Source organism: Brachypodium distachyon, chromosome 1 (genome assembly GCF_000005505.3).
Source record: "Brachypodium distachyon strain Bd21 chromosome 1, Brachypodium_distachyon_v3.0, whole genome shotgun sequence".
Classification (NCBI taxonomy): Eukaryota; Viridiplantae; Streptophyta; class Magnoliopsida; order Poales; family Poaceae; genus Brachypodium; species Brachypodium distachyon.
This window is the reverse complement of record NC_016131.3, coordinates 72,924,580-72,938,290: the sequence shown is the minus strand read 5'-3', so window position 1 is coordinate 72,938,290 and position 13,711 is coordinate 72,924,580. Positions and strand designations below refer to the sequence as shown.

At 48.7% G+C, this 13,711-nt stretch overlaps 1 protein-coding gene across 1 annotated transcript; it reads left to right on the top strand.

Annotated features, from left to right (window-relative positions):
- Positions 1-8,195: 8,195 nt before the first annotated feature.
- On the top strand, positions 8,196-11,014 carry LOC100825382 (G-type lectin S-receptor-like serine/threonine-protein kinase At2g19130). Its single transcript, XM_010230938.3, has one exon. It carries the CDS (start codon positions 8,345-8,347, stop codon positions 10,901-10,903), a length of 2,559 nt encoding a protein of 852 aa, XP_010229240.3. The 5' UTR covers positions 8,196-8,344; the 3' UTR covers positions 10,904-11,014.
- The last annotated feature ends 2,697 nt before the right edge of the window (positions 11,015-13,711 follow it).

The following is a 13,711-nucleotide window of genomic DNA, read 5'->3' as shown; positions in this document are numbered from 1 at the left end:
GCAAAGTTCGTTCCATTATCCGTAATGACACTGTGCGGGTACCCATATCTCAAGATGATATCCTTCAGAAATGGCACCGTGATTTTGCCGTCACACTTCTTTATCGGTTTGACCTCAATCCATTTGGTGAACTTGTCGACCATGACCAGGATATGTGTCATGCCTTCTCGCGCCCGCTTGAACGGTCCAACCATATCCAAACACCAGACAGCAAAATACCAAGTGATTGGAATAGTTTTGAGTTCGGATGCCGGCATATGAATCTTGCTGGCATACCTCTGGCAGCCGTTGCACTTCCTGACTATGTCCTCTGCTTCTTGTAGTGCAATTGGCCAGTAGAAACCATGTTGGAAAGCCTTGCCCACTAGCGTTCTTGAGGATGCATGATGACCGCACTCTCCTTGGTGAATATCCCGGAGTATTTCTTGCCCTTCTTCCGGCTCAACGCACCGTTGTAAGATGTTAGTGACGCTCCTCTTGTAAAGCTTAACATTGATGATGGTGTACGCCTTTGCTCTTCTCTGGATTTGCCTCGCCAACACTTTCTCTTCCGGGAGAGTCCCATCTTTGAGGTAAGACATTATCGGTTGAGCCCAGGCCGGCACAGGACGAGTGGTGAAGATCGGCTCATCCGGCTCGTCTATCTCTATTGGCTCAACTGCCATTGCTTCCGCCGAGTTAAGGCGCTCAGTCCCCGGGTTATCGGAACCCTTGCCGCTGTCAATGTCCATAGGAGTGGTGTTGGCCTCGGAACTTGCCGGGATAAATATAGACTCTGATTCTAGCGATGGTTTGATGGATGGCTTGCGTAAATGCTCTAGTGCCAACCCAGCCAGAATGGCTTGTCGTGTTGAACCGAGTTTCGACAATGTGTCAGCTGTCTCATTTTCCGCCCGAGGTATGTGGTGAAATTCACATCCTTCGAAATGGCCACTGATCTTCTGAACATGGAACCGGTATAGTGCCATGTTGGCATCCAGTGCATCCCAGTTGTCGGAAGCTTGCTGGACGACTAGATCGGAATCACCAAAACATTGAATCCGGCGAACTCCAATTTCCTTTGCCATTTTCAGTCCATGCACCAGTGCTTCATACTCGGCGACATTGTTGGATGCTGCAAAGTGAATTTGCAGTACGTACTTGAGCTGATCGCACTTAGGCGAGGTCAGAACTGTGCTGGCGCCCAGCCCGCTTTTCATCTTAGAGCCATCGAAATGCATCTTCCAGTAATTAGTTTCCGGGGGTGGTGGCTCATACTCCATCTCTGCCCAATCCACCAAAAAATCTGCCAAAGCTTGAGACTTCACGGCATCCCGTCTATCGTACTGTAACGTACATGGTGCTAGCTCAACGGCCCATTTTGCTACCCGGCCGCTCGCGTCTTTGTTACCCATGATCTCCGAGACAGGCGCCTCACATATAACCCGGATCTGATGCGCATCGAAGTAGTGCTTCACCTTTTTTGCCGCCATATAAACGTCGTACGCCATTTTCTGATAATGGGGATAATTCTGCTTGGATGACGATAACACCTCGCTCAAGTAATACACCGGCCTTTGCACCGATTTGCCCTCTTCGACTCTTTCCACCACGATGACGGCACTAACAACTCGGTTAGTTGCCGCGATGTATAACAACATCGGCTCCTTCTCCATTGGAGAGGCCAATATTGGTACCGTAGTAATCATTTTCTTCAGCTCCTGAAAAGCTAGGTCTGCCTGTGGCGTCCATACAAATTTGTCAGTTTTCTTCATCAGCTGGTATAAAGGCATGGCCTTTTTGCCCAGTCGACTAAGGAAACGACTTATCGATGCTAGGCACCCCGTGAACTTCTGCACATTTTTGAGGCACTTTGGCGATTTCATCCTATCTATAGCAGCAATCTCTACACAGTTTGTTTCTATACCTCGGCTTGACACTAGAAACCCAAGCAATTTTTCCGCCGGTACACCGAATGTGCATTTGGCCGGGTTCAGTTTCCTTCGGAATCTCCTTAGATTCACGAATGTTTCCCAGATATCATCCAGGAGCGTAGCACTCTCCTTGGTTTTTATGACGACATCGTCGACATATACCTGCAAATTTTTGCCGAGTTGATCGTGCAAACATTTTTGCATGCATCTTTGATAAGTAGCTCCTGCATTTCTCAAACCAAACGGCATAGTGCGATAGCAATAAGCCCCGAACGGGGTGATAAATGACGTCTTTATTTGATCGTTAGGGTTCAAGGGTATCTGATGAAAACCAGAATACGCATCCACAAAAGACAACAACTCACACCCGGCAGTAGAGTCAATCACTTGATCGATCTGAGGTAACGGGAAAGGATCTTTGGGACATGTCTTGTTGAGGCCGGTGTAGTCGATACACATGCGCCACACCTTGGCAACAGTTGGGTCGTCCTTCTTCTTCTCGATCATGACCGGGTTTGCCAGCTAGTCGGGATGTAACACTTCAATGATGAAGTCGGCAACTAGAAGCCAGGATATTTCCTTCGAGATGACTTTCCTTCTGTCGTCAGCGAAGCATCGAAGGGGCTGCTTCACCGGTCTCGCGTCTGGCCTAACATGTAATGAGTGCTCAGCCAGCTCCCTCGGCACACCCGGCAGGTCTTGATTCGACCATGCGAAGATGTCCCGATGCTCACGAAGGAAGCTGGTGAGCTCGCCTTCCTATTTTTCACTTAGACCAGCACCAATGATGACGGTGCGGTTCGGGAACTCGCCGTCAATTTGAATCTTCTTCGTCTCCTTGGCTGCCTGGAAAGCCACACTTCCATGAGGATTTGTCATAGCCGGCAAGCGAATCTGTGCCGCCTGAGCCATCGCGACAGCCTCCTGTAGCTTCTTCTTCTCACCAGCAATAACCAGAGATTCAGCCAAAGCCGACCCTGCCACCGCGCATTCGATTGAACGCTTGTAGTTGCCAGTGATGGTTATAGTACCATTTGGTCCCGGCATCTTCATCTTGAGATAGCCAATGTGGGTAGTTGCCATGAACTTGGCGAGTGCCGGTCTGCCGAGCAGCGCATGGTATGGACTATTGAGGTCTACCACTTCGAACAATAGGTTCTCAGTCCGACAATTTTCCCGGGTGCCGAATAAGACATCAACCTGGATCTTACCTACTGGGGCACAAGACACTCCCGACACAATACCATGAAAGGTAGTCCGGCTTGGCTCAAGCATGTTGTCGGTAATGCCGAGCTTCAGCATCGTGTCCCGATATAGGATGTTTATGCTGCTCCCATTGTCGATGAGGACTCGAGTGAACTTGATGTTAATGTCAGGCCCGATGAGTGTCGGATCAACCAACAGGGCATATCCACCAGGATTGGGCATAACCTTAGGGTGATCTGCCCGGTTCCAGTTGATCTCCTGCTCTGACCAATACAGGAACTTCGGAACAGTCGGCATTACAGCATTGATCTCCATTTCTCGCCTACGCTGACTTTGTTTATCAATCGGCTCTGTGATGAAGATCATGTAGCTTTGGTGATGCTCCTTGTACTCATTTCTCCCGGCATAGCCTGGGATTTCCCGTTCCTCCACCTAGTTAACAGCATTGTTTGTCTGAGGGGGTCCTTGGATTTGCGCATTCGCACCCGTAAGCGGTGGAGGAGGGGGTAGCCGACTTGCCTCGCCCTTCTCGGCCCGTTGCATCCAGCTGCACTGCCGCGTCATGTGGTTCGCCGGCTTGTTGGGGTTTGTCGTGTGAAAACGACAAGGATGATCCAACATCACTTCGAAGGTATACTTCGGCTTATCTTGCCAGGGTTTCTTTTGTTCTCCCTTCTTGAGCCACTGCTGATTTCCTGTTTTCTGACGCTGGCTAGAGTCGGCATAAGATTGGTCTTGAATCGCAGCGACATGAGCTGGCCCATATCGGTAATCCGGCCTGTCATCCCTTCTCTTGTTGCGATGATCTTGATGATCGTTCCTCCGGAATGCCCCGGCAGGATTGTATACCGGCTGCTCTCTTTGTGGCTCTGCCGGCATCAGCGATGGCTGAGTCAGATCGTCAAGCGCGTACATGTCGGCTATCCTGATCATTTCAGACAGAGTAGCCGGCATCTCTCTTTGAAACTTTTGCCACAGCATGCTGCCGTGCCAACATCCTTGGGCAAACCACGCTATGGCCTGCGATTCCACTATCCTTTCGCAAGAATTGCGGAGATTGTTCCATCTTGTCAGGTAATCCCGGTCAGTCTCGTTGTCTCTCTGCTTGCACATGGACAATTGTTGAGGACGATTCGGCCTCTTGTAGGTACTGGTGAAGTTGCTGACAAAGGCTTCCTTGAAATCTATCCAGCAGTTGATGCTGCTTTCCGGCAAATTGTTCAGCCATATCCTTGCCGGTCCCACCAACATCTGGGGTACGTAACGCACTGCCCATCTGCGGTTGCCGCCTGCCATGCTTACTGCCGTGACATAGTCTTCCAGCCAATCTTCCGGCTTAGTACTGCCGTCATACGTTCTCGTGCCTCTGGGCAGCTGGAAACACAGGGCTGGTTTCTCCCTCATGATTCGTTCGCGAAGCAACGCGGTCCCGGGGGACCTTGTTCCTCTAGGAGCTCGGACAGATAGATTCGGTCAAGCCGATGTCGAGTGTCCAGGGGTGATACCTGCCTGTTGCCAACTCTGCCTCCGAGCGGGCCGAGGTTATCGCGCTCCCGCCTGATATAACCCTCGTCTGCCATGGCCGAGTATCCGTCATCGTAACAGTCATACCGGCGATCTTCACCTCGATAGAGGGGGTTGCGCCCGACACCCTGCTGTCCTGCAGCAGTATTAGGTGCCGAACCCCGAGGTCGGTGTCCGTGATCGAACGAGTAACGCTCCTGCTGATCTCGCGTATCTCCTGCTGATCTCGGCGGTTACCACCGGGACGCAGACCACTTTGGCTGTCATCAACCCTTCTGACTATTTGCCTCTCGGCCAAGGCTGGGTCATAGCGTTCCAGCTGCTTATCCCGGCCAGAGTTGACGCTTTTGTCCCGTTTGCCACCAGGCGAGGATGCTTGTTTGTCAACCCGGCCACCAGCGTCTGCAGCCGAGTGAATGACCTGCGACGCACCAGGTTTGCCGTGCATTCTCATGTATGCCTCGTTCTGTTCATTAGCTGTCTGGAGCAGCTCTTTCACGCGCAACTGCTGCTGTCGAAGTGCCTCTCCTGTAAGATTCGACAACTCCTCAGCCGCGGCCTCGGCAGCCCTGAGATTTTTGACAGGGTTATTGTATTTCGGCTTTAGTACCGAAGCAAAACTTGCCGACATAGCCGGCACTCCCCTACCATCTCTTGTCATCTCGGCATTCAAGTTGTTGCCACGGTTACGCACCTCCCCAACTCTTCTAGGGTTAGTAACCGCAGTAGAACTGAGACCATGAGCTTTGTTATACTCACAGAGCGAGATGTCGAGCTGTTGTCGGGCGTTGGCGACATCAACGGCTTCCTTCAACAGCTTCTGTCTCTCCAACTCCAACTTCGCCTGTAGCTGGGCCGGGTTAGCGTTCGACGCCACCGATGCAGTCAGCCGCTCGATGGAGGCCTGGATCTGAGTTGGCTTTGGCGGCAGAGCCGATGTGCCGGCTTGAGCGGCGATGTTCTCCGGCTTCTCCAAAGGGAGCTTCACCGTTCTGCCGGACTTGGTTGGGACCGCGCCACCTCCTGCAGCGTCCCTTCCCGCTTCAGCACCACCCTTCCCGCTTCAGCACCATGGGCCGTCACCATGACCTCCTCACGGTCAGCAGGGCAGTCGAAGTGCCGGCTGCGAGCCGTGCAGATGGCGGGGGATCTTCGGCCATCACCACCTGCTCCGGGTACCTGAAAGGGCTGTCAGTAGCAACGTAGAGCTCGTGCATGCCGAAATTGATGAAACGGCCTGCACAAGGAAGCGGTGTGCCGTCGAAGCAGCCCGCGTTGTTGTCGATGAAGCCCAGAGAGCCAAATCTCTGGACCAAACCGGAGACCATGCGCTCTCCGGTGACGAGGAAGCTTCTCGTCCGGATGAAAACTCCACAGTGGGCGCCAACTGTCGTGGTGGTGTCACGGCAGATGCCATAAGATGGTTTAACTTGGGCCGATGGACGAAGGAGGAACCGGAGGAGGGAGGACATGAAGGGAAACACGCACAAACGCACAAGCACACAACAATTTACCCAGGTTCGGAGCCCTCTTGCTGAGGTAAGACTCCTACTCCTGCTTTGTTGTATTAGTCGAGATAGACAAACTCTACAATGACGCTCCTTGAGCTGTATTCTTGAGGAAGAAGAAGAAGGAAGGGGAAACCCTAGAAAGCTCCCTCTCTCCTCTGTCCCTCTTTCTACCGAGGGGTGAGGTACTATTTATAGGCCGCACATGTTACACTGCCATGTGGGCCGAGTCTAACGTCATTTTCTTTGGGCCTCGTCGGGCACACGGCTTGGTTCTCTCCAGCCAGTACCGCAGGGGACAAGACAACTTTATTTTCCCTGCCAGCCTGCAGCGGGTATAGCTATCCTCTGCCGGCTTCCGTCATAGATTCGCTTTCGGTGCTTCTTTAACGTGGTCACCTGACACCGGTACGCAGGCGCTGACCGCTTTCCCTGGAGTGATGATGACGCTGCTTTACTTTGCACCGCGTGGTCAGGATAAGACCGTTGAGGGATCTCGGCTACTGCCGAGACCAACATGCTCGTCCTTATCTTGCAAACACATAAAACTAGGTAGCCCAGCCGGCATACGCTCGGCGTGCCGGCTTAGCGTTAGTCGTACTCCATGACGCCGGCATACGTAGCTATGCCGGTTTTGCCTCCGTCATCTCGGCTGGAGTTGTGTCGCCATGATCCTACCCGGGATCATCCCTCCGACAACAATGGAGCCAAAAAGTGGTGACATGGATGCACGAGAGGCCAGAAAAATCAAGTAGTAGGTTGTCTCTATTTAGATACAGTGGATCAGTGAAAGAGCGGCCACTGCAACGGTAAGTGACATTCGCCTTTCTCTCCTCGTGACCTCGTCTCCTTCTGTTCATAATTTTCTGTCCTTCTCGGAATGGATATCATCATCGGCAAGGCGCGTAGAGCCAAAGAAGAAAGAGAAGAGAGGATGAGCGACAGAACAAGGGACGTGCTCGGTGCGGAGTATGTTGAATTCTGTCTGTTTTTAGGCTCTTGGACTATTTGTACTGGGGACTGGGAATCTGGGATGGGGCTTTATTTAGATCCGCTTTAAAGACTGGGCTTTTCCAGCATGGCTGTACAGTAGTATGTCTAAAGTTGGTTTTTAGCTCTTGGGCCTGGATCTTTTATGCTGGGCTGGCTGGGCCTTTCAAAACCCGGCTTGTCATTTGATTAACGATTTTGATGGCCGAGAGCAGTGCACCAAATAACAATACAGTGCACAGCAGTATAGACTTATAGTACAGTCGTTCTAAAAAAAGCAGTATAGTACAGTCACGAAGAGTTGTTTACCAAGATGGTTAAGACCACTATCTGCAAAACTGCAGCAGCATGTCAATATTATTGGACCCTCTTTCCAAAGCCTACATTAGGCTAATTGACTGGACTAACTAGTTACGCACAGCAACTCATCAATTAGGAGTCAGGATCTGAAATGCTGACCATCAAAAGAAAAAAAATTGAAAACCATCTGACGCAACACAATGAGTAAGCGAGCAAATCTTCTGCTCCAGGCTCCAACACAATGAGTTACACATGCATGCTTTACAACAGCTCCGGCCCCGCTGCGACCTCCTCCGGAGTCCGGACTTTGCTACTCCGTATTTTGCTTCGTTAATTCTGGAGAAATTAGCAGCTAGTAGCCCACGCTCTCAAACTTGTTAGCTAGCTCAGCTCTTACTTTTGCTTGCATGCACCCAGTTCGGCTGCCGGACCAGGGGAATACTACAAGCTAGTAACAACTGTGTGGTGCTGGTGCAGTATGGTTTATACTCCATCTGTTACGTTGGCATCAATTCCCTTGGTACAGGACCTGCCAACCTGACACGCTTAAGTCTCCGAGATCACACGGTCACACAATAACGATCCAGCGACCAGCATGTGGTGACTGGCGCTCCTGACGCTCAGTCCACACATGGTCAATGGTTGGGCTTAGACCACTGGAGCAGCCATGGAAGAACCGTCCCCGTCGCCAAGCTAGCGCCTCTTAAACTTAAACTGCTGTGCTGAAGCAAGTTGGCAGGCAAGTGTTGATATGGCCTTGTACAGAGACAGACAGCACTAGTGGAAGGCAGCCCATCTGGTGACCGGTGGGTACAGTACGCCTGTTGACCCCAAGTCGTTGCCGTTTCTTCCCCGTCAGCCTAAGCCAGCACAATTGCACAATCTCCTCCAGCTGAACAACCCATGCATATATACATCCTCCTTTCTCCAATTAATCCATCCATACTCCTCTTCTCCATGGCTCCCATCTACACATTGGCATTACTGGGCGCCCTTCTTCTCCTCCTGCAAACTCCTCCATGCTCCTCCGCGACCACTGCAAATGGTGATACTCTCACGGCAGGCCAAGCGCTCACGGTCGGGGACAATCTCGTCTCAAAGAACGGCAAGTTCGCGCTCGGCTTCTTCCAGTTCCAGGCAGCAAGCAGCAACGTCAGTAAGTCCAAAAACACCACCACCTCCCCCAACTGGTACCTTGGCATATGGTTCAACAAGATACCGGTTTTTACTACCGTGTGGGTTGCTAATCGGGAGAAACCAATCACCGACCCCAAAAGCAACTCAACACACCTCACAATCTCAAGGGATGGCAATCTTGTCATCCTACACCATGCCGTTGTAATCTGGTCCACCAAGATTGTTGTTACCAATAGGACAGCACGAACCAATAGGACAAACACCACTAGCGTAGTTCTCATGAACAGTGCAAACCTAGCACTCACAGAAAGTCCATCGTCATCTGATGCACCGTTGTGGCAGAGCTTCGACTACCCAACAGATGTTGTGCTTCCTGGCGCCAAGTTTGGCTGGAACAAGCTCACCGGTTTGAACCGCCGGGGCATCTCAAAGAAGAGCCTCATTGATCCAGGGCTCGGCTCCTATAGTGTTGAGCTAGAAACCAGTGGCAACGGGATAATCCTCAAGCGCCGCAAACCCTCAGTGATGTATCGGAATTATGCACCCGAATCCTCATCAATATTGAAACTCATGCCAAGAATTATCAAGCTTCTTCAATTGGATCCGCTTTCCAAAGCTTTGATCCTCCCACAATATCATAATGACACAGAAGAGGAGTATTACATGTACACTTCACCGGATGAGTCATCTTCCACATTTCTCTCACTAGATGTCTCCGGTCAGATCAAGCTGAATATTTGGTCACAAGACAAGCAATCTTGGCAACCCATATTGGCCGACCCTATTGATGTCTGCACTCCGGCTGCTACCTGTGGACCTTTCACGGTCTGCAATGGCAATGCACAGCCACCATGTGACTGCATGGGGAGCTTCTCTAAGAAGTCGCCATGGGATTGGCAGCTTGAGGATCGAACAGAGGGATGCATCAGAAATACACCGCTAAATTGCACCAATAACAAGAACACGACAAGTTCAACAGACACATTCCACCCCATTGCTCGGGTTACACTGCCCTACGACCCGCAGAGCATAGACGCTGCTGCCACTCAAAGCAAGTGTGAGGAAGCCTGTCTCGGTTCCTGCTCTTGCACTGCTTATTCCTATAACAATAGCATATGCTCTGTCTGGCATGGGAAGCTGCTTGGTGTAAGTCTGAATGATGGCGTTGAAATTAATTCTGAAGATATCCTTTACCTTCGCCTTGCCGCCAAAGATCTGCCAACAAGTCTGCAAAAGGATAAAAGAAAACCAAATGTTGGAGTTGTTACTGCTGCTAGCATTACAAGTTTTGGGTTACTAATGCTCATGCTGTTATTAGTGATTTGGAGGAACAAACTCTGGTGCTGTGGTTCTCCATTGCACGGCAATCAAGGCACTAGTGGGATTATAGCGTTTAGATACACCGATTTAGCTCATGCTACTAAAAACTTCTCTGAAAAGCTGGGAGGTGGTGGTTTTGGTTCTGTATATAAGGGAGTGCTAAGTGATTCAACTACAGTAATAGCAGTGAAAAGGCTTGATGGTACCCGTCAGGGAGAGAAACAATTCAGAGCCGAGGTGAGCTCAATTGGACTAATCCAACATATCAACCTAGTCAAATTGATTGGTTTCTGCTGCGAAGGTGGTAATAGGTTACTTGTGTATGAACACATGAAAAATGGATCTCTTGATGCTCACATATTTAAGAGCAATGCCGATGTCCTAAATTGGAACATCAGGTACCAGATAGTCATAGGAGTTGCTAGAGGACTATCCTACTTGCATCAGAGTTGCCGCGAGTGCATCATACACTGTGATATTAAGCCAGAAAACATACTTCTCGATGCGTCATTTTTCCCTAAGGTTGGAGACTTTGGAATGGCAGCATTCGTGGGAAGGAATTTTAGCCGAGTTCTGACTACATTCCGAGGAACCATAGGCTATCTTGCCCCAGAGTGGCTTAGCGGAGTTGCTGTTACACCAAAAGTTGATGTTTATAGCTTTGGCATGGTAATGCTGGAAATCATATCAGGAAGGAGGAATTCACCTGAAGCATATAGTGGCAGCGGTGATCATGTTGAATATTTTCCAGTGCGAGCCATTAGCATCCTTCATGGGGGAAATGTGCAGGGCTTGGTGGATCCACAATTACATGGCCAATTTGATTTGGAACAGGCTGAATTGGTTGCCAAAGTAGCATTATGGTGCATCCAAGATAATGAGTTCAATCGACCGACGATGAGTGAAGTGGTTCTGGTTCTTGAGGGTCTCCAGGAGATTGATATGCCCCCGATGCCAAGACTACTTGCAGCTATAACTGAACGCCCTGGTTCGGCTCTAATGTAATATTTTACAAATATATTTCACAATTGATGTTATTAATATTTATTTTATCAAATTCAAAAGTTGTATTGTTGAGCGGAAGGAATACAGGAAGCTAAGCTTGCATTTGCTAAATTGTCTCTAGTTTACTTCTTTTTTTTTGGAAAAGTGACGAAACATTCATCACATGCAGTTAGATTTGACCCCTCGACTTATTTATTTTTTTGTGGACTTTTGGCCCCTCAGCATGTCCTTACTGTTATTGTAGGCTGAGAACATGTAGCTCCGGTCTATCAGAATAATAACCATTTTACCATATTAGCAACATAGCAAGAAATGGACCCCGCATACCTGGTAATTAAGATGGCTCTCAGACTTTCACCTGAAAAGTCTTTCAAATAGTTCTTCCTGTAGATCACTGCACACAGCACTATCCAAGGAATTTGTTCCAGTTGAAATATGCTGACAAGAATAAATTAACAGCAAATTGTCAACAATGTTAACTCAGGTATATTATACTTGTACTTCCCTTGAAAGTGATGAAAGGGTTAGAGTCATATTAAATAATACCAGTGAGATGTAGTATTTGGCAGCTTGGCCCTATATACGAACACATTTTATTTAACCAAATATGTATGCTATGTGGATGGGCACGCGCTGGACACAGCCGCCGATGGTGACGGCATGGGCTAGGCAGAGTGGTAAGGAGATGGGCCAGAGGTGGCCTAGATGCAGAATAAAAAGGAGGATGGGCTTAGCACAGAGAACTAAATTTCTTTTGTTCAAAAAAAAGGAGAACTAAAATTTCTGGTTCATATTCAAAATACAACAATTTCAAATGAGTTTTATTAAAACTGATTCTTTTTTTAAGAACAGACTGTAACATTCTACCCACCTTGAAGAATCCCGTCATTGATATTCGTTTGGTCAAAATTCTCACTGCAATATCGAATACCATTTTAAATCGTCCCACACTGCTTTTGAGGTTGATGCTTCATCAAACTTTAGTAGGTCATGACTTCACTTTCTAGGAATTACTTCAACTTTAGCCATCTTGGTCTTTGTTTTGTAATATTTTCTTTTCTTGGGAGGTGGTTCTTGTTCACTTACTGGAAGAACTCCTTGAGTTATCTCTACTGCATTCTCTCTAACTTGATCTATGCTTCAATAATCTTACTTGTATTAACCGTTTTCTTCGCAGGATGCATTCCATATTCCTGATATTGATAATCCCTTTTATTCTTTATGCGGGCCTTTCATAACCTTTGATGATCCCTTTCCAACAGTGAAACATTTCTTTTCAGATCAATCATAAGACAAAGATGACAGCACATCTCATAGCTATAATTGGTTATTTACGATCTTTTCCAACCATAGTTAGTTCACAGTTCGACTAACTAACACAACACTTCACTCTTTCTGGCTTATAGAACTTATCTTTTGATACTTTTGTCTTCTTAAGAAAACTGGACTCGGTGTTCCTTCACCTGATAACACTTGCTGAATTATTGATATTCTTGGTTGTGATCTTGTAATGGTGGAGCTAGTTTGATATAGGGTTTGGCTACCAGGTGAACTGTCCCTTTAAAACTTATCCTGGAAGTCATACTATTCAGAGCTAGCAAGATGTCACTAGTCCACTTGATACAGGGCACCTTATTCCTTCTATTTTGAGTATACTTCTGCTAAAATACTACTTTGCCTCGTTTGGGAACTTTGTAATATTTCTCAAATTTAACAGTTTACAAGTGTATTTTGACGTCCACTAATTTTGGGAGAAAAAAATGAACACGTGAAGCACTGAAGACACCATGAGATGAGCAATTACAACTGCATTCCTTCTTAATGCATCAAAATTTTCAAAACAGACACCCTGGGGCAGTGGGAGCCCCAATTTCTATGAACACATCCAATTTCCCAAGCATCAACATAAAAAAAATACTGAAATGCACATCAGTAGCTGCAACAAACTCCCCACATCTCGCCATAAATCTACAACCTCAGATCAGATCAAGACCATGGCCAAAGCATACCTCGATGAGCAGTTGAGAACCACTGCGGATCAAGATCCTGGTGACCCACCACGGAAATGCAGGAGGACACACATTTTCGTGTATGACGGCCGCCTGCCTCCCGTTGCCTCCGCCACGCACTGGATCCGGTCGTCGCCGCTGCTTCAACGCAACCTTTCACGTGGACGCCGCGGCCTCAACGCGGCGGTTCCCGTCGTCGCCGGTGCCCCGCCGCCGACGCCCGGGTACAGTCGATTTCCGACCTCTCTCGATCGATCAATCGACCGTGGATACCTGGGCCTCCTGCGGTCCGTAAAGTTTTCCTAATACAATGGGCCTAAAAGGCCGGCCCTTCTATCTGGAAGCTTTGCAGCCCAAATACAGTCTACAACTGTACAAGCCACAGACACTTGCCCTAAAAAAGACATCCTACGTCCATCTCTTCTGAACAATTTCTTCAGTTCTCTCATCGCGTCAGGCTCCAAACGAACAAGCACCAAATCAACCCAGTAGCCACTTGCCCACTTGCCATTATCTACACACTCTGCTCTACGCCCTCCCTGCTCCAAACCTCCGGATATAAAACTAGACCCGGACCTAACAACACGGCAAGACAGAGATCACCTCAGCTACAGATAACAGACTATTTGCAGGAGCATGCGGTGGAGGCTGGAGCAATCATGCTGGCGACATTTCCTTCCCTCTCGCAGACAATTTATCAAACTTATCCCTGATCCAGCTGAGCTTGAGCCCCGTCAGGCCGACGCATATAAGACTGAAGCTAGCTAGACTCCCACCAACTTATCAAACCACAGTCCAC

Excerpts from the sequence above, each read along its gene's own strand:
- LOC100825382 (XM_010230938.3), top strand. The coding sequence starts at position 8,345 with ATGCATATATACATCCTCCTTTCTCCAATTAATCCATCCATACTCCTC.